This window comes from Giraffa tippelskirchi, chromosome 3, assembly GCF_054371585.1.
Source record: "Giraffa tippelskirchi isolate mGirTip1 chromosome 3, T2T-mGirTip1v1.2.pri, whole genome shotgun sequence".
NCBI classification, from domain to species: domain Eukaryota; kingdom Metazoa; phylum Chordata; class Mammalia; order Artiodactyla; family Giraffidae; genus Giraffa; species Giraffa tippelskirchi.
This window is the reverse complement of record NC_137277.1, coordinates 88,627,890-88,653,431: the sequence shown is the minus strand read 5'-3', so window position 1 is coordinate 88,653,431 and position 25,542 is coordinate 88,627,890. Positions and strand designations below refer to the sequence as shown.

The window sequence follows — 25,542 nt, the reverse complement described above, 5'->3', positions numbered from 1 at the left end:
GTTTTTTCTTTTTTTTTTTCCCCTCAAAGTTTATGATGGCTTACATTTAAGGGTATATAATCCATTTTAAGTTAATTTTTGTGAGTATCTGAGATAGGCAGCCAGTTTTATTCCTTTGCATGTGAATATCCAGTTTTCCCAACACCATTTATTGAAGAGATTATCCTTTACCCCTTGTGTGTTCTTGGCTCCTGTGTCAAATTTTAGTTGACCAATATGCATGAGTTTATTTCTGGAGTTTCTATTGTGTTTCATTGATCCATGTGTCTGTTTTTATGTCAGTATTGTTCTGTTTTGATTACTATAACTGTGTAGCACAGTTTGAAATCAGGAAGTGTGATGCCTCCACCTGCCTTTTTTTCTCAAGGTTACTTTGGCTATTTGGAATCTTTTGTTGTTCCAAATGAATTTTAGGATTGTATTTCTGTGAAAAATGCCTTTGGAATTTTGATGGGGATTGCATTGAATCTATAGATTGCTTTGGGTAGTATGGATGTTTTACTGTTAATTTTCATCCATGAACGTGGAGTATCTTTCTGTTTATTTGAATTTTCTTCAGTTTCTTTCATTAGTATTTTGTAGTTTTTAGCACACAACTCTTTCATGTCCTTCGTTAAATTTATTCCTATGTATTTTTTTGTTTGTTTGTTTTTGGTGCTATTGTAAATGGGATTTCTTTCTTCATTTCTCTTACAGGTAGTTTACTGTTAGTGGATAAAAATGAAGTTGATTTTTGTATGTCGATTTGTATCCAGTAACTAGTAGTATTAGTTTTAACAGTTTTTTTGGTGTAGTCTTTAGAGTTTTCTATATATAATGGCATGTTATCTGTGTACAGAGTTTATTTTATATCTTTCTTTCTGATTTGGACACCTTTCATTTCTTTCTGTTGTGCAGTTGCTCTGGCTAAGACTTCCAGTGCTATGTTGAATAAAAGTAATGAGACTGAGTATTCTTGTTCTTGGTCTCAGAGGAGAAACTTTCAGCTTTTCACTATTCAATATTGTGTTTCTGCACTTGTCATTTATGGCCTTATTTATGTTGAAGTGCATTCCAACTGTACCCAGTTTGTTGAGAATTTTTATCAATGTTTATTGAATTTCGTCAGATGCTGTTTTTGCATCTGTTGAGATTATCATGAATTTAATCCTTCATTTATTAATGTGGTATATCACATTGACTGTTTTGTGTATATTGAATCATCCTTACATCCCAAGGATAAATCTCACTTGATTCTGGTGTCTGATCTTGTGGTGTACTGTTGAATTTGGTTTGCTAGCATTTTTTTGAGAATTTTTGCATTGCTACTAGGGTAATGCTGCCTCATAAAATGAATTTGGAAGCGTTCTTTCCTTAAATACTTGGAAGAATTTGAGAAGGATTGGTATTAATTCTTCTTTAAAGGGTTGGTAGAATTTGGTAAGAGAATCTTAATCTCTTCTGCTTTTGTTAGGTCCTTGCCATTTCTGTCCTTTATTGTGCCCATCTTTGCTTGATTTGTTCCCTTGGTATCTCCAGTTTTCTTGAAGAGATCTCGTCTTTCTCATTTTATTGTTTTCCTCTATTTCTTTGCCTTGTTTACTTAATGCTTTCTTATCTCTCCTTGCTATTCTCTGGAACTCTGCATTCAGTTGGGCATATCGTTCTCTTTCTCCCTTGCCTTTTGCTTCTCTTCTATTGTCAGCTATGTGTAAAGCCTCCTCAGACAACCATTTTGCCTTCTTGCATTTCTTTTTCTTTGGGATGGTTTTGGTCACTGCCTCCTGTACAGTGTTACAAACCTCCATCCATAGTTATTCAGGCACTCTGTTTACCAGATCTAATCCCTTGAATCTATTCATCACCTCCTCTGTATAATCATAAGGGATTCAATTTAGATCACACCTGAATGGTCTAGTGGTTTTCCCTACTTTCTTCAATTTAAGCCTGAAGTTTGTAATAAGGAGCTGATGATCTGAGCCACAGTCAGGTCCAGGTCTTGTTTTTGCTGACTGTATAGATCTTCCCCATCTTTGGCTGCAAAGAATATAATCTAATAGAATCTGATTTTGATATTTTCCATCTGGTTAACAGTTACTAAAATTATGGTTATTTTTAATACACTTATTTTTTGAACTTTCATATGAGTTGAAAGTGATTTACACACCACTTTTGCAATATTAGAGAATATGACTTTGACTATAAATTTACCTTAACTGGTGAATTTTACACATTTGTATGTTTTTTAGGTTATTAATTAGTATCTTTTCATTCCAGTTTAAGAATTCTTTTTAGCATTTTTAATAAGTTACATCTACTGATGATCTCCTTCAGGTTTTGTCTGTTTGTTTGGAAATATCTTTATCTCTCTCTCAATTCTGAAGGCAGTTTTGCTGGGCATAGTTCTTGGTTGGCAGTTTTTTCTCTCAGTATTTTGAGTATCTCACTCTACTTTTTCCTGACTTGTGAGATTTCTGTTGACAAATCCCCTTGCAGATATGGGGGCTCCCTTATGTGATGATTCACTTTTCTGTTGCAGCTTTCAAATTTCTCTCTTTGTCTTTGACTGGGTAACTTAATTATAATGTGTCTCAATGTAGCCCTTTTGGGGCTTAACCTATTTAGGAGCTTTATGGTCTCATGAATCTGAATGTCCATCTATTTCCCCAACTTGGAAAGTTTTCAGCCATTATATCTTTTTTTTTTTTTTTAATAAATTTATTTATTTTAGTTGGGGGCTAATTACTTTACAATATTGTAATAGTTTTTGCCATACATTGACATGAATCAGCCATGGGTTTACATGTGTTCCCCTCAGCCATCTCAGCCATTATATCTTTAAGTAAACTTTTGATCCCCTTCCCTCTCTTCTCTTTTTGTGATTCCCATAATCCATATATTTGTTCTTTGAATGTTGTCCCATTAGTCCTTTTGACTTTCTTCATTAGTTCTCATTTCTTTTTGCACCTCTGACTGGGTAATTTCAGGTGACTTTTCTTCAAGTTTACTGATTCTTTCTGCTTCATTGAAGTTTTCTGTTGAAGTTTTATCTTAATTTTTTTTAGTTCAATCATATTGTTCAGCTCTAGGATTTCTATTTATTTTAAAAAGTGGTTTCCACATGTTTATTTATTTGGTTGTGTCAGGTGTTAGTTGCAGCACATGGGATCTTCATTGCATCATGCAGGATCTTTCATTGCAGCACAGACTCTCTAGTTATGGCACATAGGCTCAGTAGGTGTCGCATGTGTGGGCTCTCTGTTTGTGGTGCATGGGCACTGGAGCGTGTGGTTTTAATAGTTACAGCACAGAGGCTTAGTTGCTCTGTGGCATGTGGGATCTTGGTTTCTGGACCAGGGATCAAACTTATGTTCTCTGCATAGCAAGGAAGATTCTTCACCATTGGACCATCAGTTATGGTTTCCATATCTTTTTTTTTTTTTTTAAGACTTCTTTATTTATTTATTTTTATTTTTGTTTGCACAGAGTTTGTTGAGCACAGACTTTCTCTAGTTGTAGTGAGTGGGGGCTACTCTTTCTTGGGGTGCACCGGCTCCTCATTGCTATGGCTTCTGTTGTGGCGGAATGTGGGCTCTAGGCATGTGGGCTTCAGTAGTTGTGGCTCATGGGCTCCTGAGTGCTGGCTCAGTAGTTGTTGTGCGCAGGCTTAGTTGTCCTGTGGCATGTGGGATCTTCCTGGACCAGGGACTGAACCCATGACCCCAGCATTGGCAGGTAGATTCTTTACCTTTAGTCCACAGGGATGCCTTCCGTATCTTTTTGAACTCATTTTTTTCATGTATTTCTCCCCTGTTTTCGCTTACTTGTTTACCTGTATTTTCAATAGTTCACAGAACTTCTTTAAGAGTATTATTTTGCATTTCTTATCATTCAGTTCATAGATCTCCATTTCTTCAGGGTCCATTATTGGAGCTTTATTAATTTCCTTCAGTGGTATCAGATTTATTTGATTTCTTTGTGATCCTTCTGTCCTCGTGTTGGTATCTGTGCATTTGAGGAGGTGGTCTCCTTAGGTTCACTTTGACAGGAAAAGACCTCTAGTCAACCCAGTTTGGAATTCTGGATGGGCCAATTGGTAGCGTATACTAGCAGGCAGCATTTGTTTTCAGCTAGGACCACTGTCCTTACTTTGAGATTGAGAGGGGCCTGCTGGCTAGGTCCTGTGGTTGGATGAATCTACTAGCTAGGCTCCCTGGGTGGGTGGGGCTGCTGGCTAGGATTCATGGTCAAGCGGGACCACTGTCTGGGCTCCATAATTGCTTCAGGTTAGTCAGGGTCACAGACTGTGTTCCCTGGTTGGATGGTGCAACTGTTTGGTCTCTGATTAGGTAGGGTCACAGGCTGGATTCTTAATCACCCCTGATTAAGTGGGTCCCAAGGCTGTGCTCCCTGGCCAGTTGCCAGTCTAGACTTCCTGTTGGATCAGACTTTTTGAATTAGCCCTGATTTTGATATTCTCTTTGTTTCTTAAAACCATTGAAAGCTAAAGGAATTACAATATTTTGTTATTTTGGCTTGGCCTACATCTTCCAGTTTATCTCTTTTACTTGGACAGCATATGAGAATTCTTTTAACTGTGGTTTGAGAAGATGTCTTCACAGGTGTGGTGGATAAGAGCTCCAGATTAGAAATTAGACTGTCCTGACTCTAATCTGTGGATTACTGGGTCAAATGGTTGTGTGTTTATACTTTTAATAGTCCTCATATTTAGTGTGTTAATTTACATCTTTCCCAACAGTACAATGAGGATGTCTGTCACTTTACTATCTGACCAGGACAGTATATCATCAAATTTTTGGTCTTTGCAAATACAATAGGTTTGAAAAAAATTGTCCCAGTGTAGTTTTGTTTCTTTTTTTGGCCCATGTGTTATTTACAGGTGTGTTATTTAATTTTCAAATTTGGGGGACTTTTTTAGATATGTCTGTTACTGATTTCTAGTTTAATGTGTGGCCCGAGAGCATACTTTACATGATGTAAGTTTAAAATGCTTCAATTCCATGAAGTTGATAAGACCCATATATCCTTTTTTGATATTTTCTGCTTGTCAGTATTGCCATGAGTCTTTGGTCTGGACTAATTTCAGTGCTGGCAATAAGCCTGGCTCCATTGTGTGTTTAGGGAGTCATGTCATACTGAGAGTGTATAGTAGTCTCACTGCTGTAACATATTACCACAGACTAGGGGGCTTAAATAACAGAAATTTATTTCTTGAGGCTGGATCAAGATGCTGGCAGGTTTGGGTTTGACTTCACCTGAAGCCTCTCTCTTTTTGGCTTGCAGATGCCCATTTTCTCTCTGTGTCTTCCTATGGTCTTTCTTCTGTGTACTTGTATTTCTGGTGTCTCTTTTTCTTCTTATAAGGGCACCAGTCTTATTGGACTAGGGCCCCACCCTATGACTTCATTTAACTTTGATTACCTAGTCAAAGGTCTTATTTCCAAATACAGTCACACTGGAAATTAAGCTTTCAATGTATGAATGTTAGGTGGCCTAATGTCAGTTCATAACAGAAGGGGCATGGAGAGTGGGTATATGCATTAGAAATATATGCCTTGTGCTAATTCTGTGCAATGTAAACAATGTATACGTTGATAAATATACACGATGATTATTTAAAAATACTATCTGATGTTTAAGTTGGTTTCTGTGATCTGTTGGATCATAGGAAAAGCAATAGAGTTCCAGAAAAACATCTATTTCTGCTTTATTGACTACACCAAAGCCTTTGACTGTGTGGATCACAACAAACTGTGGAAAATTCTTAAAGAGATGGGAATACCAGACCACCTTAACCTGCCTCCTGAAAAGTCTGTATACAGGTCAAGAAGTAACAGTTAGAACCGAACATGGAACGATGCACTGGTTCCAACTTGGGAAAGGAGTATGTCAGGGCTGTCTATTGTCACCCAGCTTATTTAACTTATATGCAGAGTACATCATGTGAAATGCCAGGCTGGATGAAGCATAAGCTGGAATCAAGATTGCTGGGAGAAATGTCAGTAACCTCAGATATGCAGATGACACCACCCTTATGGCGTCATAAAGTGAAGAAGAACTAAAGAGCCTCTTGATGAAAGTGAAAGAGGAGAGTGAAAAAGTTGACTTAAAGCTCAACAGTCGAAAACTGAGATCACGGCATCTGGTTCCATCACTTCATGGCAAATAGATGGGGAAGCAATGGAAACAGTGAGAGACTTTATTTCCTTGGGCTCCAAAATCACTGTGGACAGTGACTGAAGGCATGAAATTAACAGACGCTTGCTCCTTAGAAGAAAAGTTATGACCAACTTAGACAGCACATTAAAAAGCAGAGACATTACTTTACTGAGAAAGGTCTGTCTAGTCAAAGCTATGGCTTTTCCAGTAGTCATTCATGTATAAGTATGAGAATTGAACCTTAAAGAAGGCTGAGCGCTGGAAAATTGATGCTTTTGAATTGTGGTGTTAGAGAAGACTCTTGAGAGTCCCTTGGACTGCAAGGAGATCCAACCAGTCCATCCTAAAGGAGATCATTCCTGAATATTCATTGGAAGGACTGATGCTGAAGCTGAAACTCCAATACACCTGATGCAAGCAGCCGACTCTTGGAAAAGACTCTGATGCTGGGAAGGATTGAAGGCAGGAGGAAAAGGCGACAACAGAGGGTGAGATAGTTGGATGGCATCACTGACTCGATGGACATGAGTTGAGCAAGCTCCGCGAGTTGGTGAAGGACAGGGAAGCCTCATGTGCTGCAGTCTATGGGGTCACAAAGAGTCGGATATGACTGAGTGACTGAACTGAAGTTGGTCATATAATTCTGTGAGTTAATAATATCCATTTGCTTCTTAAAAATATAAAAAGAAATTTTTGAGACATACTTTGTGAGCAGTGCAATGAGTGTCCAGCTGCTTAGGGTGTAGTGTTCTGTTAGGTGTAATTGATTGATAGTATTTTAGTAGTTATCTATTGTTGTGTAACAAATCTGTTCTAAACTGAGCAGCTTAAAATGACAGACATTTATTATCTTATACTTTTTGTGTACCGAGTATTCTGAAGTGGCTTAGGTGTGTGGTTATGGCATTGTACGCATAGTATCTCTCAAGAGGTTGTAGTTAAGATTGTGGCTGGGGTTATAGTCTTCTGAAGGCTTCTTGGGACTGAAGGGTCTACTTCCAAGATGAGTCACTCACATGCCTGTTAATGGGAGGGTAAGTTTTTCAAAATGTGGGCTTATCATAGGGCTGCTTGTAAAATTTATTTTAGTATTTCTTATAATGACAATGAATTCTCCTAGACTTTGTCTGAAAAGTTTTTATTTTTCAATTTTGAAAGTTATTTTATGTTAAGAATTCTGGATTTGCAGAGCTATTTTGTTTTAGCACTTTAAATATGTCTCTCCATTGTGTTCTGGATTCTGTGATTTCTGATGAAAAGTCTGCTTTTATATATTGGTTGCTTTGTGAGTTCTTAGATCTGTAATTTTATGATTTTCAACACATTTGGAAAAAATTTGACCATTCTTCACATATTTGTTCTGTTTCTCTTTCTCCTCTTTTTGGGATTCCAATGTAAGGCAATATTGCTTGTTTTTATCCCACTCCTCACTGAGATGCTCTTTTTTCTCAGTCTTCATGCATTATTTTGCATAGTTTCTTATTGCTTTGTCAGTAAATTACTAATCTTTTCTTTCTAGTGTCTAATATACTGTTATCCCATCAGGTGTATTTTTTTGTTTCTAACGTATTTTTCATCTGTAGAAGTTTGATATGGGTCTTATTTATTATCACGGTGTAAGATGTGAGGAGATTCTCTTTCTTGTCCCTAAACTGTCTGGTTATTCAGCTATCTCAATACCATTTCTCTGAATGAATCAAGTTTTTCTCATAGATTTGAAATCTACATCATGAATTAAATTCTACATATATTTGATTCTATTTCACAGTAATTAATGTGCCCATTAATAATATCTTTTCACGTAACAGTGCCACATTGTTTTCTTTCTGCCTTCAGGCATTCAATTTATAATTTATTTGCTATCTTAAAAGTTAAATGTGTGTACATCTTTAATTTTACCTTCAAATCTTCTAATCTTATATGCCTTTTTAAAGTAAATTTAGAACTTTTTGTTGCTCAGACACTCAGTCGTGTCTGACTCTGTGACCCCATGGAATGCAGCATGCCAGGCTTCCCTGTCCTTCACTATCTCCCGGAGCTTATTCAAGCTCATGTCCATTGGGTCAGTGATGCCATCCAACCATCTCATCCTCTGTCATCCTCTTCTCCTCCTGCCTTCAATCTTTCCCAGCCTCAGGGTCTTTTCCACTGAGTCAGCTCTTCTCATCAGGTGGCCAGAGTATTGGAGCTTCAGCTTGCATCAGTCCTTCCAATGAATATTCAGGACTGATCTCCTTTAGGATTGACTGGTTTGATCCCTTTCAGTACAAGGGGCTTTCAAGAGTCTTCTCTAGCACCACAGGACAAAGGCATCAATTCTTTTGTGCTCAGCGTTTTTTATTGTCCAGCTCTCATATCTGTACATGACTACCGGAAAAACCATAGCTTTGACTAGATGGACCTTTGTTGGCAAAGTAGTGTCTCTGCTTTTTAATATGCTGCCTAGGTTGGTCATAACTTTTCTTCCAGGGAGCAAGTGTCTTTTAATTTCATGCCTTCAGTCACTATCCACAGTGATTTTGGAGTCCAAGGAAATAAAGTCTCTCACTGTTTTCCATTGTTTCCCCATCTATTTGACATGAAGTGACGGGACTGGATGCCATAATGTTAGTTTTTTGAATGTTGAACTTTAAGTCAGCTTTTTCACTCTCACTTTCATCAAGAGGCTCTTTAGTTCTTCTTTGCTTTCTGCCATAAGGGTGGTGTCATCTGCATATCTGAGGTTATTCATATTTCTCCCGGTAATCCTTATGGCAGAAAGTGAAGAACTTAAAGAGCCTCTTGATGAAAGTGAAAGAGGAGAGTGAAAAAGTTGGCTTAAAGCTCAAGTTCAGAAAACTAAGATCATGGTATCTGGTCCCATCACTTCATGGGAAATAAATGGGGAAACAGTGGAAACAGTATCAGACTTTACTTTTTTGGGCTCCAAAATCACTGCTGCTGATGATTGCAGCCATGAAATTAAAAGACGCTTACTCCTTGGAAGGAAGGTTATGACCAACCTAGACAGCATATTTAAAAGCAGAGACATTACTTTGCCAACAAAAGTCCGTCTAGTCAAGGCTATGGTTTTTCCAGTGGTCATGTATGGATGTGAGAGTTGGACTGTGAAGAAAGCTAAGCGCCGAAGAATTGATGCTTTTGAACTGTGGTGGTGGAGAAGACTCTTGAGAGTCCCTTGGACTGCAAGGAGATCCAATCAATCCATCCTAAAGGAGATCAATCCTGGGTGTTCATTGGAAGGACTGATGTTGAAGCTGAAACTCCAATACTTTGGCCACCTCATGCGAAGAGTTGACTCATTGGAAAAGACCCTAATGCTGGGTAGGATTGGGGGCAGGAGGAGAAGGGGACGACAGAGGATGAGATGGTTGGATGGCATCACTGACTCAATGGACATGGGTTTGGGTAGACTCCGGGTGTTGGTGATGGACAGAGAGGCCTGGCGTGCTGCAATTCATGGGATCCAAAGAGTTGGACACGACTGAGCGACTGAACTGAACTGAATCTTTTTCTTAATTTTTAATTTTTTAAAATTTATTTTTTATTGAAGGATAATTGCTTTACTGATACCAGTAATCTTGATTCAGGCTTATGCTTCATCCAGCCAAGCATTTCACATGATATACTCTGCTTAGTTATAAATTAAATAAGCAGGGTGACAATATACAGCCTTGATGTACTCCTTTCCCAATTAGAACTTTTAATTTTCATTAATCTTTTGCTTTTCTAGTACTTTAGGCCCCAGTAAATAATATTAAACCTATCTAGATGGAATTTAAAATGTTTCCTTTTATTTCTTAACTATTCATGTAATATAACAGTTTTAGACATGAGGTTAATCTGTTCTTTACTCAAGCCATGCATGTGAAAGATGTAGAAATATAGAGATACAATGTAAGAACACATATATGTGAATTTCTATCCCAACTCCCTCTGTGTTTATGTTGTAGTTTACTTAATTGCATTTATCATTAATGTCTATTCTCTAGAATGTAAACTTCCTAAAGGCTAGATAGCAACACTGGTTTGATTATTCTAACCTTAAAATAAATTAGTACCTGATAAAACTACTCTACTCTTATTACATTTATTTTACAGAATAGTCTTAGTTTTTAATTTTCCATCGGAACTTTAGAATCACCTTGTTTATTCCTTATTGATATTTTTACTGAGGTCATATTATGTATGCAGATTTGTTGCATACCATATATATCTTTATGATATGCCTTTTGTGATCTTCAGGAATCATTTAGCAATTTTATTAGATAGGTCATTTAGTGTTTCTGATATTTCCCTATCTGTAAAATGAAGAGATTATTTCAGGGGCTTTTAATTTGGGATGCATGATTTTCTAGGGATTTCTATAAATTGTCATTGTTGTTTAGTTGCTAAGTCGTGTCTGACTCTTTTGTGACCCCATTTATTGTAGCCCGCCAGGCTACTCTGTCCATGGGATTTCCCAGGCAAGAATACTGGATTGGGTTGCTATTTCCTTCTCCAGGACATCTTCCCGGTCCAGGAATTGAACCTGGCATCTCCTGCATTGTCAGGTGGATTCTTTACCACTGAGCTACCAAGAAAGCCCTCTCTATGAATTACCTTAGGTTATATGTGAAATTATTCTCTGTATGTAATTTGTGCTAAGTTAGGAATGTAATGTGTTGGAGAAGGAAATGGCAACCCAATCCAGTGTTCTTGCTTGGAGAATCCCAGGGACGGCGGAGCCTGGTAGGCTGCCATCTGTGGGGTCGCACAGAGTCGGACACAACTGAAGCGACTTAGCAGCAGCAGTAGCAGCAGGAATGTAATGTACATGCCACAGTCTAATTTTTAGGGGAGCTTATCTCAGATGCTTTTCTAATTTTTGAAATACATGGTTGAGTTATTTGAGCTGCCTTCTCCTTGTCCTTCTTCCCCTCCAGCCAAGTCTTAGTAATTTGCAAATGGATGACCAGAATCCTCTGGTCCTTTTTCTTTCTTGCCATCCTATCCCTTTCCCTCCTGTCCTGTTCTGCCCCCGCTCTTTTTTTCAGCGTATAGGAACTCTGTTTTTAGTCATTTAAATTTGGTATTAGTGGAATCACAGGGAGGGTTTCTGGGATGCTGATAGTATTTTGTTGCTTCATCTGATTGCTGCTAGCATGGATGTGTTCAGTTTGTGATACTTCATTGAGCTGAACACTTTGCTTTTGGGCAATTTTCTGTCAGTTCAATGAAGATTTTTTTGAAAAGTTAAGGTAAAATAAAATTTGGAGATGCTCTTTTATCAACTGTTTCTATAGTTCTATTTGACCATCTTATTTATTGCCATAACATCCTGCTTCACTAAGAAATATTTAACCTTCTTACTCATTCAGAACTGTTGGGTTCCTTGAAGAAAAATATCTGTGACCTGTGAATTGCAAATGCAAACACATTACTTCCTGCCATTTTTCCTTTGGAGCCCTACCGATTGTCTAAAAGCCCTCTCTCTATTCACCCGGGGAGAGATCTTTAGAACCTGATTGTATGTAGTTGCATTTGTCATAGCGACTTAGCAGCAGCAGCAGCAGCTTGACAATATGCTCAACTCACAGAGCTTTGCATGCCTAGCCTAGCTCCTTCATTTCATTTGGTCTGTAGCCCAGATGTCAAGTATTCAGAAAGCCCTTCCCTGAAAAACCCAATTTAAAGGTACCTAATGGACCCGTTCTATCAGTCATGCTATGGTATTATTTTGTAGAGCTTATTTTTCATATTAATTTGTTTCTCTGTCCTCTGCCTCAACCTGCTTCTCCCCTTGATAGAAAGTTAGCTGCATGAGAGCAAGGCCTCTATGCCTAAGGCCTAAGTGCCAGGCATATAGTGGTTCTTAAAAATGTATTTGGAAACTGGGATTATTAAATGAGTTTCTGTTTTTTTTCTTTAATTGGATGCAAATTCAATGATTTAATTCCAAATCATTTTTGGAATTCTACTATTAGATTAAGTCTTTGTTTCACCACCTTTATTGAGCACTTGCTGTATAATATGTAAGATGCTTTAATTCCCCATATTATGTCTCAGGCTAAAATGCAAAAACCAGTTTTGTTTGTCACTCTCATAGTGTCTTATTGAAGAAGAAAATGGCAACCCACTCCAGTATTCTTGCCTGGAGAATTCCATGGACAGAGGAGCCTGGTGGGCTAAAAAGTCCATGGGGTCGCAAAGTTGGACATGACTGAAGTGACTTAGCACACACGCATAGTACCTTATAGTTATTTTTGTAACCTCAGTTTCTAAGTTGCTTAGACCATTCTTGCTGTTCCTTCACCTTTGTTCCAGGTTGAAATGTTATTCCTCAAAGCCATTTGACACTGTTCAAATGTTCTTGACTCTCCTTTCAGTAGCTCTTTTGAATTCATTTCTTTTGTAAACAGAAAGCATCTAAGAAAGCTTTCTGTTTCTATATTCATGCTTATAAAGCACTTCAGTTAAATTATATTAGATTTAGAGGAGGATTTTAAAAGTTTCTTTGATTTTACTTTGATTTTGTGTACCACATCTGAAAGAAGTTCTTAAGTTCCTATTTCCTTTTAAATAAAGATTTGGACTTTTAGGTGTAATGAAAAGTGGAAGTGAAAAGTGAAAGTTGCTCAGTCCTGTCTGACTCTGCGACCCCATGGACTATCTGGTCCATGAAATTCTCCAGGCCGGAATACTAGACCGAGTAGCCATTCCCTTCTCCAGGGGATCTTTCCAACCCAGGGATCGAACCCAGGTCTCCCACATTGCAGGCAGATTCTTTACCAGCTGAGCCACCAGGGAAGCCCTTAGGGTGTAACTTTTTTTTTTTCTAACTTTTTTCATTCTATGATAAGTATGGAAATGATATTTGGATGGGACACAGAAGCAGCTGAGGAGGCTGCGCAGACCCTGCCGGTCTATCTGTGTGAGGACTGAGGCAGTCTACCTATCTCTACACTATAATCTGTTGACTTTATGTTTGGAAGCTCTACTTTAAGAGTAGATAGACTTTAGTATGTGAGCACTCTGTTTTATTTTTTGTGTGTTTGTGTATATTTTTTCTTAAGAAAGAGTTTTAACTTTCATTAGATTCTGAAAAGAGTCTATTAGCCAAAAAAGGTTAAGAATAAATGTTCAAATTGTGCAACTAAAGCCAAATGAATGACATAACTTGTTGTTCATTTTAGGGGTAGGTTTTTTCCTTTTGATTACACAGTTATACATATATTTATCTTACAAAATTTAAACATTGTGGGTACAATTAATGTAGACAGTAAAAGTATGCTGTATCCCATTTTCAGTTAATTTCTACAAAATTTGGTATACATTTCTGTAAATATTTTTATTTTTACAGATATTATTTTCTTTTCTATTCTTTTTCCAAAATTTTATGTATAAAAGAGATTATTTTGTATATATGTACATAATGCAATTCTTTTCTCACTTATTTTAGATATAATTCCACTTCAGTACTTGTTGATCTACCTCATTCTTTATAACAAATTCATTGTTTTTTTATAGATCTACAAAATTTTGGTTAATCTTTATTCTATTACTGAACACATGAGTAATTCCTAACTTTTTTGCATTGCAAACTGTGGTACAGTGAATATATATATAGATATATTCTTGCAAATTTAGAATTATTTCTGTATAGTTACAAGAAATAGAAATGTTCAGCTAAGGTTATGAACACCTAGAGTCTTAATGTTGTGCTATGCTTAGATGCTCATTTGTGTCCGACTCTTTACCACCCATGGAATGTAGTTCGCCAGGCTCCTCTGTCCATGGGATTCTCCAGGCAAGAATACTGGAGTGGGTTGTCATGCCCTCCTCCAGGGGATCGTCCCAACCCAGGGCTTGAACTCAGGTCTCCCACATTGCAGGCAGATTCTTTACCTTCTGAGCCACCAGGGGAGCCCAAAGTATCAATAGATATTGTTAAAATGTCATCCAAAACTGGATCTATTTACCCTTCCATGTGTATGATAACAAATTTCTGAACATGGTTTCCAACGAGTTAATAAAGTGAATTTTCCCTAATTTGCAAGATGAAAAAACATTTTTATGTTATCAAAAATTTCAACCATACACAAAGGTAAAGATAGAACTTTGAACCTCCGTACACCCATCATCGGACTCAATGTTTATCAAGATTTTTGACACGTTTGCCTCATTTGCCTCTTTTTTCTCTTTTGCCAGTGTTTTGAAACAAATCCCAAACATGTTTGATCAGCCCCCGATATGCTTCAGTATTCATCTTTTCAAAAAATGTATTTTCTTTCTTTAAAAAAATTTTTAGCCTTTTAGTGGAGAAAATTTCATACAGGTATAAAAGCAATGAGTGTAACTTAACTGATAAAACATTTTATTAGGAAAAAACTACTTTGGTGATGTTTTGTTAAGGACCAATTAAAACTACATTCTTTTGTCTTGATGTCTTAAAAATCTGAAAGTGGTGGTACTTTACTGGCTTTGACATTGGCCCACATTCTGCTTAATGAGTGTAATATAACAAAACCCCTTATCAGTCTCCCGGTTTCTACAGTTAACAACTCAAGCTGGGCTTGGTATACTCCTACTTATTTTCCTTTACACAACCAAATTATTTTGAAGCTAGTCTCATACATTGTAGCATTTTATTCATAAACATTTATGTAGAGATATCTAAAAGACAAGACTGTCCTATTCAGTGATAACCACAATGCTATTGTCATACCTAAACAAAGTTAATTCCTTATTACTGTTAAATATCCATGAACATTTTCTTACATAACCACAATGCCATTATCTTACCTAATAAAATTATTTAACAAACTAGTACTCAGTTCTTAATTGGACTTTTGTTTTCTAAAAAATGCCTTTTTCAGGTTGGTTTAGGTTAGAATCCGTTCATGTTACATTTGGCTACTGGGTCTCTCAAGCTCTTTAACTGGTGCTCCTTCTACCTCCTTTTTCTCTCAGCCACTGACAGTTGCAGTGATCAGTTGCAGTAGAGTCGGTTGTCCTATTTAATGTTCTACTTTCATGATTTTTCTATTTGCTTTCTTATGGTGTCATTTAACTTGTTTCTTTATCTCTTAGCTCTAGAGACTTCACTGCTTAGCTCTAGTGTCATTCAGGTTCAACTTGTTTGGTAAAAACTCTTTGTAAATGGCACTGTGTACTTCAGAAGCATCATAGCATCTGATTTTTTTTTTTTTTTCTCTTGTGAAAGGATGTAACAGTCTGCTCTCTAAGTGGAAAATTTCTCTTTAAGCCTTTCTTTAATGACTCCATTGCATGTGTCAGTTATTTTATAGGTATCATAAAATAGTGGTTTTCTAATTGCTCATTTTTTATTTTAATAAACTTCATTCATTTGATTATTGCAGAACTTGAACACCTTTTCATATGTTTGTTGGTCATTCACTTCTTCTGTGAATTGCCCATGACTTTGGCTGATTTTTTTATGAATTATTTGCTTTTTAACCCATTTTTCAAGAGTTTAAAGATCATAGATATTAATCTTTTATATGTTATAAATGTTTTTCCCAGTTTGTAATTGTTCTCTGCATAGAAACTTTTAATTTGTGTAGCCAGTTTTTATCTTCTATGACTTTTGGTTTTAAATCTTACTTTGACTTCTGTTCTTTGAGATTATATGAGTAATAGTTTTATTTTCTTCCTGGTAAATTTTTTCCTGTTTGATTTTTTATCTACGTGGAATATAGTTTGTATATGGTATAAGATAAGGATCAAATTTATTTCTTGCATGTAATCAATTAGTCCTTTAGCAATTTATTGAAACTCTTCTATCCCCCCCCCACATTAATTGACTTAGGCATTACATAGTCTGTTTCTAGAATCTATTGTGGCTTATTGATATCATATTATCACAGATTTTATTTTGTTTTTATTAAAAAATTTTTTTATTGGAGTATAGTTGACAGCTAAGTGAATCAGTTATATATATATGCATATATCCACTCTTTTTTTGATTATTTTCCCATATGGGTCATTATAGAGACATTACTACCTATTTTAAATTATATTGGATTTGTCCTGTGTTTTAAAGTGTAGGTCACTATCATTAATCATTTTGTAAGACGTTGTACTTATTTTCTTTCACACACATGATTTTCCATTTGAACTTTAGAATTAGTTTGTGATTAGTCACATTGGAATTTAAATCTAATGTCATTGCGTTTGGTGGAAGAGACTTTTAAAAAAAAATAAAAGGTTTTTCCATTTGGGAATGTGGTTTTCTCTATTCAGATTTTTTATGCTTTTCAGCTAAAATAGTTTCTCCAACTGTTGTAATAAGTTTCTTTCTAGGTATGTTTTATGTTTAGTGTGTTTATTTTGTGTTTGGTCACAAAATACCTTATTTATGACTATTTAGATTATAAATATAAAATAGCATACTTAAGTTTTGCTCAAATATACCAGTCATACTTTAAAATTAGTATAAATAAGATCAGAAGAAATGTGCATACTTAAGTGTATATACTTTTCAAATAAACTTTAAATATTTATATCTCTTATCTACTCATTAATGCAATAAGTTCAAAATAGTTAAGGAATGGAAAATGCAAGTTCTTGGGAAATAATCAGTTTGTACTTAATGATTTATAAAGAGTGAAAGTAATAAATTAATCCTTGAAACTAATAAATTGCAGTTAAAAACTATAAAGTCAGTAACGAGATTTTCTTTTTGTATTCTAGTTGAAATGTAACTGGTATGATGTTTTGTTAGGAAGAAATCTTCCTCAGTGCCAATTTTTATTTAAAGACCAGTTAAAACTATATTCTTTTAACTTAGTGCCTTAAAATCATAAAAAGAGTAATACGTTCTTTTTGTTATTGACCCACATTCTGTTTATGGATATTGTAAATAGAATTAATATATTCTTAGAAGATTTGACAGCACCATTAATTTTTTTTCTTTTTCCTATTACAGGTTTTGCAAAAGGCATCAAATTAAATCAAGTTCAAATATTCCCTGTGTCCCCAAAGACTTACTGATGATGTCTGAATTTGTTCTTCCAAGATTTATTTTTTGTCTTATTCAGTATTTAAGAGAAGGCTATAATGAACCAGGTATGTTTAATCCACTTTTTGTTAGTACTCTTTTTAAGTTCTCAGTTAACAAAGTTTAGCACTAACAATGAGGTGAATTTTTTCAGATACCTTTTTTTTTTCTTCTTAACGTTTTTTATGTGATGACTATGATATACTAAATAGAAACACATTAACTATCAATTATATAACCTCATAGATACCGTGTAGTAGGCACAGTGTGGCAGTCTCTTTTGCTGAGTTGTAAATGTCTCTGATCAAACTTATTTGGCCTTCTGCAGAAGAGGAAATAATTATTTTATGGAGTTGAAGTGATTTGATTTGTGATTGTATTGTGATAGAGCAGAATTAAGAAGTCCTGGAAGTGTTTGACTTTAACTTAGATTTTTAGGAGATGAACTATTTCACCAATCTCTCTCCCTCCTCCTTTTTTGTAGAGGTCTGTATATATTTATTCCCCTCTGTATGTAACAACTTAGGGAACATATTGCTTATTCCCAATTGTTGGTAGAATGTATCTCTGTAAGCATCCTGATCGTATTGAAAAGAGAAAAGAAACATGCACATTTACCGATATTATTCTTACTTTTTAAGATTTAGTCACAGTCTTGATTAATATGCTTTAGTTAAATGTCTCGATTTAGATATCATTTATTAAAGTTCTCAATCTGACATTGTGAATTACAGATATAAGTTAGTGGTATGAAACAAACATTAACTTTTTATGATGTCTTTTGCCTTTCTAGAGATACTTGCATTTTTATCATTTAAGGGACTGCATTTGCATTACTTTTAGAGCTTTTAAATTATTTAATACTGTAAGTAATGTTAAATCCAATTTGAAACTGTGGCACACATGTTTATCTTCTCTCTTGCATCTAGGAGTGTGAAGAATTATAGTATCGTCATCATTTCTAAAACTATTATGTTATTTGCATTGTAAGCAAATACTATAGTTCCTCACTTCTACATTTTAAGCAGAATATACAGTCTTTTGTCAAATACTTCTGGTATGCATTAAAATAGAGAAAGGAGTATTATTTTGATTTAGTCCCAAACTGCTTTCTCTTTGGAATGAAGGAACTGGAGACCAGCAGGGTTATTGAAATTTCCTTCCATTTTATTTCACATATGTTAATTAACAGATTTTTTGGATATTCACATTTTATGCTACAAGTGTCCTATTTTAGAAAAATAATAGGTAGAAATCACTTATTATGGAAATCTTAAAGCTTACCATTAGTTTAATCAAAGAGTAATTAATATGAGTATATATTATATTTATATTTTCCTTGGTGACACTTAGCAGTTATAAGAGATGGATGACATAGGTACATAGCTTAGATAATTATGTTACCATTACCCGAAAACATAAAAAATTAATGGAAGCACTTTTTTTTGTTTTAAGATGAATTTTGTGAACTTAGGTTCATGGAGTTTTTCTCTCTGTATTATTGCTTGTACTCAGCATTAATTTCTTCTGTCTATGCAAAATAAACTACTACATTCATTTGTGCATAAATCACTGTTTGAAATTAAAGAGAAAAAAAAGATTAAAGAGAGTACTTGAAATCATCTACTCTGAGATAATGGAAGCTGAGATAATCTTATGGTTTGACAGTTACCTGAAGTTCTGTTTTCCATTTCACCCTACCATCCTTTCTGTCAGAGCTTGTGTTAGAGCCCCTGGAAATAAAAAACAAATGTTAATTAAATTTCTACTATGTTGTGACATAAGTCAATGGGGAGAATAGAAACAAGAATAATACACAGTATTGGTTTTCCACTGAGAAAGTAAGGTTTTCGACTTAGATTCCATGACTCAGAGTTATCTGGAATTTTTATTCACAGATTATCTTTGAACTAGGTTGGGGGTTCCTTGTGGGTAGGAACTATGTCTTACTTAGTTTTGCTTCTCAGTGCTTGTCATAGAGTAGATACTCAATAAATGTTTAAAGAACTTGATATCTCCTTTTCTGGGCACACAGGCCCCCTATTAGCTCCCTTATATGCATTCTTCTTTTAACCAGTTATGATTAAGCTCTAAATCTCTCTCTTTATTTCTTTCTTTTAGACCTCAATTTTTCTAAAACATCCTTTTTTTCTTTTCCTCTTAACTATTTTTTTTAAGTTGCTGTCCAGATTTCTAGGTTTCTTCTCTTCCCCTCTACCAGCATATCTTGCCTGGTATTTTAAAATTGTTTTAGTAAAAACATCCATATTTTCCTAATTATTTGCTTTGACCTTTAGCTAACATGAGTCTGTATTTTTGGAATATGATAAAGGATGGGTTATTTGCTACACAGATTTTAATTTAGAACTGACATAATTTTGTCCTAATATTCTTATACTATCTGAATATATTTGATTTCTCTCTGTTTTGTTTTAGAGAGTAATCTTTTTCTTAAACTGTTTATCTAATTTTGAGATGATCTTTTGATTACATGTATATATCTGTAAGTATAGAACCCTAAGTTGAATGCATCTTATACAGATTAAGTGATTAATACTTTATGAGTGAGTTAGTGAAAGTTGTTCAGTCATTTCTACCTCTTTGTGACCCCATGGACTGTGGCCCACCAGGCTCCTCTCTCCATGGAGTTCTTTAGGCAAGAATACTGGAGTAGGTTGCCATTTCCTCCTCCAGGGGATCTTCCTGACCCAGGGATTGAACCCAGGTCTCCTGCATTGTAGACAGATTGTCTACTGTCTGAGCCACTTGGGGTGCCCAGTACATTATGAAGTCATCTCTTTTCTCCATCAGTCTTTTCTCAGAGGACTGAATTCCTAAACAAGTCTACCCTAGCTTGGTGCTGAGTAGGTGCCTGCTTTCTGAAAAGAGTTCTTATATTAACTTTTTGATTATAAAATGCTGTTATCTAAGTTACTGTGTTTTTAAGGGAATAAAATATTATTCTTAGCAAAATATTTTAAAGAAAATTGATTGCATTTTTTTTAGCAACTGATGTTCCATCAGAGAAAGACCTTAATAAAGTCCTTCAGCTTTTGGAACCTCAAATTTCCTTTTTAGAAGATCTAACTAAAATGGGAGGAGCAATGCGGTCTGTTCTTACTCAGGTTTTAACAAACCAACAAAACTACAAAGATCTGACTTCTGGTGAGTAAAATTTCAAAGAGAATAAAGTTAAAATTTACTTATGTTACTATAATAATGAAAAATTATGTATTTTAAAACTTAAAAGTAAAATGTAGATTTTTTTTTTTTGTAGTAGAATGCTAAAACTAAAAGTTATTGAGAATACTTCCTATATTATGGATAAAGAAACTGAACTACAGAAAAATTAAATGACCAGTTCAAGACATCACAATTAACTGATTTTGAAGTTGGGACTAGAACCCATATTTCCCAAGTTTGGTGTGACCCCAGATTTCCCAAGTTTGGTGTGACATATTTGTAATTATACTCTACCTCCTTTTCTCCAAACAATAACAGCCATCATTCTTGTGTCTTCATGTTTGGTATCCTAAACTTTTGTGCATATGGCCTCGGATTTTATAGTGATGTAGAATTTAAGTTATGAAACTTAAAGTTGTTAAATATGTTTGTACTGTAATATAAAATAGTTTTTACACCTTTAAGCTCAAATTTATAGTTTGGTAAATGTATCAATTATTTAAAAATCTTATGAACGTTTTAAATAATGTTCTTTGTGCTTGCTCATGAATAGGATGTTTCAAAAAGTGAAATTTATCTTCCTTCTTTAGAGTGGTGAAATTTTTATGTGTATAGTTAATCACATGTTATTTAGAGATAGTCTTATCTGATTGGCTTTGGGCTATATATTAGAGCTTGCGTGGGGAAGGTACATAGTAAACCAAATACTCCTATCCCTGCCCTTACAAAACTTATGGTCTAGTGAGGGGAGGTGACATTAACAAAACTTCCAAACCAAAAAATTGCTAGCCCTTATGTCATAAATAACATAAAGCTGGAAAAAAATGTGAGGCAATTGTTTTCAGACATTAGACAACAGGAAACACAAGACTGTAAACCTTTGAGAGAAAGGAAAAGGATGAGATGGGCCTCACAATTCTCTGAATCTCTGTCTGGGGAAAACTTCCTGACTGTAACATGGAGGGCTGGCATTGAAGCAGAGTGTGGTGGTCCAGCTGAGTTAAGGGGGCAGTTAAGGTCACAGTTTAGGGCAGCTGAAGCAACTGGAACCTGTGGAATCTTTGGGGCAGAATAGCAAGAGTTTGTGGGTCAGATGTATGAGGAACCTGAAAGTGCTTGGCTGAGAACCGAGATACACATATATGGGATGAGACTACCCAAGACTTACTAAAGAGTGCTGTGGGGTTAATGGCAGATAGTAAAGATAAGTGTAATAGAGATAATGATAATTAGGCAGTGTTGGGAGACATTGGTGTATCAGCTCAACTGAACTCAGTTCAGTTCAGTCACTCAGTCATGTCTGACTCTTTGCGAACCCATGAACCGCAGCACTCCAAGCCTCCCTGTCTATCACCAGCTCCCGGAGTCCACCCAAACCCATGTGCATTGAGTCGGTGATGCCATCCAACCATCTCATCCTCTGTCGTCCCCTTCTCCTCCCGCCCTCAATCTTTCCCAGGATCAGGGTCTTTTCCAATGAGTCAGCTCTTCGCATCAGGTGGCCAAAGTATTGGAGTTTCAGCTTCAACATCAGTCCTTCCAATGAACACCCAGGACTGATCTCCTTAAGGAAGGACTGGTGGGATCTCCTTGCAGTCCAAGGGCCTCTCAAGAGTCTTCTCCAACACCACAGTTCAGAAGCATCAATTCTTTGGCGCTCAGCTTTCTTTATAGTCCAAATCTCACATCCATGCATGACTACTGGAAAAACCATAACCTTGACTAGACAGACCTTTGTTGACAAAGTAATGTCTCTGCTTTTCAATATGCTGTCCAAGTTGGTCATAACTTTCCTTCCAAGGAGTAAGCGTCTTTTAATTTCATGGCTACAGTCACCATCTGCAGTGATTTTGGAGCCCAGAAAAATAAAGTCATCCACTGTTTCCACTGTTTCCCCATCTATCTGCCATGAAGTGATGGGACCGGATGCCATGATCTTAGTTTTCTGAATGTTGAGCTTTAAGCCAACTTTTTCACTCTCCTCATTCACTTGCATCAAGAGGCTCTTTGATTTTTCTTCACTTCCTGCCATAGGGGTGTTGTCATCTGCATATCTGAGGTTATTGATATTGCTCCCGGCAATCTTGATTCCAGCGTGTGCTTCCTCCAGCCCAGCGTTTCTCATGATGTACTCTGCAAATTGACCACTTCCAATTTACCTTGATTCATGGACCTAACATTCCAGGTTCCTATGCCATATTGCTCTTTACAGCATCGGACTTTGCTTCTATCACCACTCCCATCCACAACTGGGTGTTGATTTTGCTTTGGCTCCATCCCTTCATTCTTTCTGGATTTATTTCTCCACTGATCTCCATTAGCATATTGGGCACCTACTGACCTGGGGAGTTCATCTTCCAGTGTCCTATCTTTCTGCCTTTTCATACTGTTCATGGGGTTCTCAAGGCAAGAATACTGAAGTGGTTTGCCATTCCCTTCTCCAGTGGACCACATTCTGTCAGACCTCTTCACCAGGACCCGTCCGTCTTGGGTGGCCCCACACGCCATGGCTGTTTCATTGAGTTAGACAAGGCTGTGGTCCATGTGATCAGTTTGGCTAGTTGTCTGTGATTGTGCTTTCAGTCTGTCTGCCCTCTGATGCCCTTTCTCAGTGCCTACTGTCTTACTTGGGTTTCTCTTATCTTGGACGTGGGTTATCTCTTCATGGCTGCTCCAGCAAAGCACAGCCGCTGCTCCTTACCTTGGATGTGGGGTAGCTCCTCTCGGCTGCCACCCCTGACCTTGGACGGGAGGTAGCTCCTCTTGGCCACCGCCCCTGACCTTGGATGTGGGGTTGCTTCTCTTGGCCGTGCTTCTGCGCCGTCGCAGCTGAATTGGAGAGACCTTATTGATACACTAGGCATCAAGTTGACACACCAGAAGGCCATATACCTTAGAGTAAGTTCTACTCCATGTCAGCCTTAATGAAGCCTAGAACCCTGACAGAGTTTGGAGATTATTCCTGTCAATTTATAGGGCTTTTCAAGAATCTTAAAAGTGAAAGTGTTAGTTGTTCAGTTGTGTCTGACTCGTTGCGACCTCATGGACTGTAGTCTGCCAGGCTACTCTGTCCATGGAATTTTCCAGGCAAGAATACTTGGGAAAGAAAGGGATTGGGTTGCTATTCCCTTCTCCAGAGAATCTTTCCAACCCAGGGATCAAACCCGGGTCTCCTGCATTATAGGCAGATTTTTTACCATCTGAGCTACCAGGGAAGCCCAAAGAATCTTGGGCTTTCCATAAATTTTCCCCTTCAGTTCAGTTCAGTTCAGTCCATTCACTCAGTTGTGTCCGACTCTTTGTGACCCCATGGACTGCAGCACTCCAGGCTTCCCTGTCCATCACCATCTCCTGGATCCTGCTCAAACTCATGTCCATTGTGTCGGTGATGCCATCCAACCATCTCATCCTCTGTCATCCCCTTCTCCTCCCGCCTTCAGTCTTTCCCAGCTTCAGAGTCTTTTCCAGTGAGTCAGTTCTTCACATCAGGTGGCCAAAGGATTGGAATTTCAACTTCAGAATCAGTTCTTCCAATAAATATTCAGGACTGATTTCCTTTAGGATGGACTGGTTGGATCTCCTTGCAGTCCAGGGGACTCTCAAGAGTCTTCTCCAGCACCACAGTTCAAAAGCATCAATTCTTTGGTGCTCAGTATTCTTTATAGTCCAACTCTCACATCCATACATGACTACTGGAAAAACCATAGCTTTGACTAGACGAACCTTTGTTGGTAAAGTAATGTCTCTGCTTTTTAATATGCCGTCTAGGTTGGTCATAGCTTTTCTTCCAAGGAGCAAAGCATCTTTTAATTTCATGGCTGCGGTCACCATCTGCAGTGATTTTGGACCCCCCAAAAAAAGTCTGTCACTGTTTCCATTGTTTCTCCATCTATTTGCCATGAATTGATGGGACTGGATGCTATGATCTTAGTTTTCTGAATGTTGAGTTTTAAGCCAACTTTTTCACTCGCTTCCTCTTTCACTTTCATCAAGAGGCTCTTTAGTTCTTCTTCGCTTTCTGCTATAAGGGTGGTGTCATCTGCATATCTGAGGTTATTGATATTTCTCCCAGCAATCTTGATTTCAGCTTGTGCTTCATCCAGCCTGGCATTTCACATGATATACTCTGCATATAAGGTAAATAAGCAGGATGATAATATACAGCCTTGACATACTCCTTTCCCGATTTGGAACCAATCTGTTGTTCCCTGTCCATTTCTAACTGTTGCTTCTTTACCTGCATACAGATTTCTCAGGAGGCTGGTCAGGTGGTCTGGTATTCCCATGTCTTTCAGAATTTTCCACAGTTTGTTGTGATCCACACAGTCAAAGGCTTTGGCGTAATCAATAAAGCAGAAGTAGGTTTTTTTCTGGAACTCTCTTGCTTTTTCTATGATCCAGTAGATGTCGGCAATTTGATCTCTGGTTCCTCTGCCTTTTCTAAATCCAGCTTGACCATCTGGAAGTTCTCGGTTCAGGTACTGTTGACGCCTGGCTTGGAAAATTTTGAGCATTACTTTGCTAGCATGTGAGATGAGTGCAATTGTGCAGTAGTTTGAACGTTCTTTGGCATTGCCTTTCTTTGCAATTGGAATGAAAACTGACCTTTTCCAGTCCCATAGCCACTGCTGTTTTCCAGATTTGCTGGCATATTGAGTGCAGCACTTTCACAGCATCATCTTTCAGGATTTGAAATTGCTCAACTGGAATTCCATCACCTCCACTAACTTTGTTCGCAGTGATGCTTCCTAAGGCTCACTTGACTTCACATTCCAGGATGTCTGGCTGTAGGGGAGTGATCACACCATTGTGGTCATCTGGGTCATGAAAATCTTTTTTGTCTAGTTCTTCTGTGTATTCTTGCCACCTCTTCTTAATATCTTCTGCTTCTGTTAGGTCGCTAACATTTCTCTTCTTTATTATGCTCATCTTTGCATGAAATGTTCCCTTGGTTATCTCTAATTTTATTGAAGAGATCTCTAATTTTTTTGTTTTCCTTTATTTCTTTGCATTGATCGCTGAGGAAGACTTTCTTATCTCTCCTTGCTATTCTTTGGAACTCTGCATTCAAATGAGTATATCGTTCCTCTTCTCCTTTGCCTTTCTCTTCTCTTCTTTTATCAGCTCTTTGTAAAGACAACCATTTTGCCTTTGTGCATTTCTTTCTTGGGGATAGTCTTGATTACTGCCTCCTGTAC

At 36.9% G+C, this 25,542-nt stretch overlaps 1 protein-coding gene across 11 annotated transcripts in view; it reads left to right on the top strand.

Annotated features, from left to right (window-relative positions):
- The window catches only part of UBR3 (ubiquitin protein ligase E3 component n-recognin 3), a 202,586-nt gene that overhangs the window by 19,518 nt on the left and 157,526 nt on the right, over positions 1 to 25,542 (top strand). For all 11 annotated transcript variants that reach the window (XR_014079020.1, XR_014079019.1, XR_014079018.1 and 8 more), the window contains exons 2-3: positions 17,090 to 17,229; positions 20,168 to 20,326. Coding sequence is in view for 7 of the 11 variants with exons in the window: in XM_081577894.1 (XP_081434020.1) it covers positions 17,090 to 17,229; positions 20,168 to 20,326 (299 nt within the window). In the remaining 4 variants the exon portion in view is untranslated. The remainder of the gene's footprint in view (positions 1 to 17,089; positions 17,230 to 20,167; positions 20,327 to 25,542) is intronic.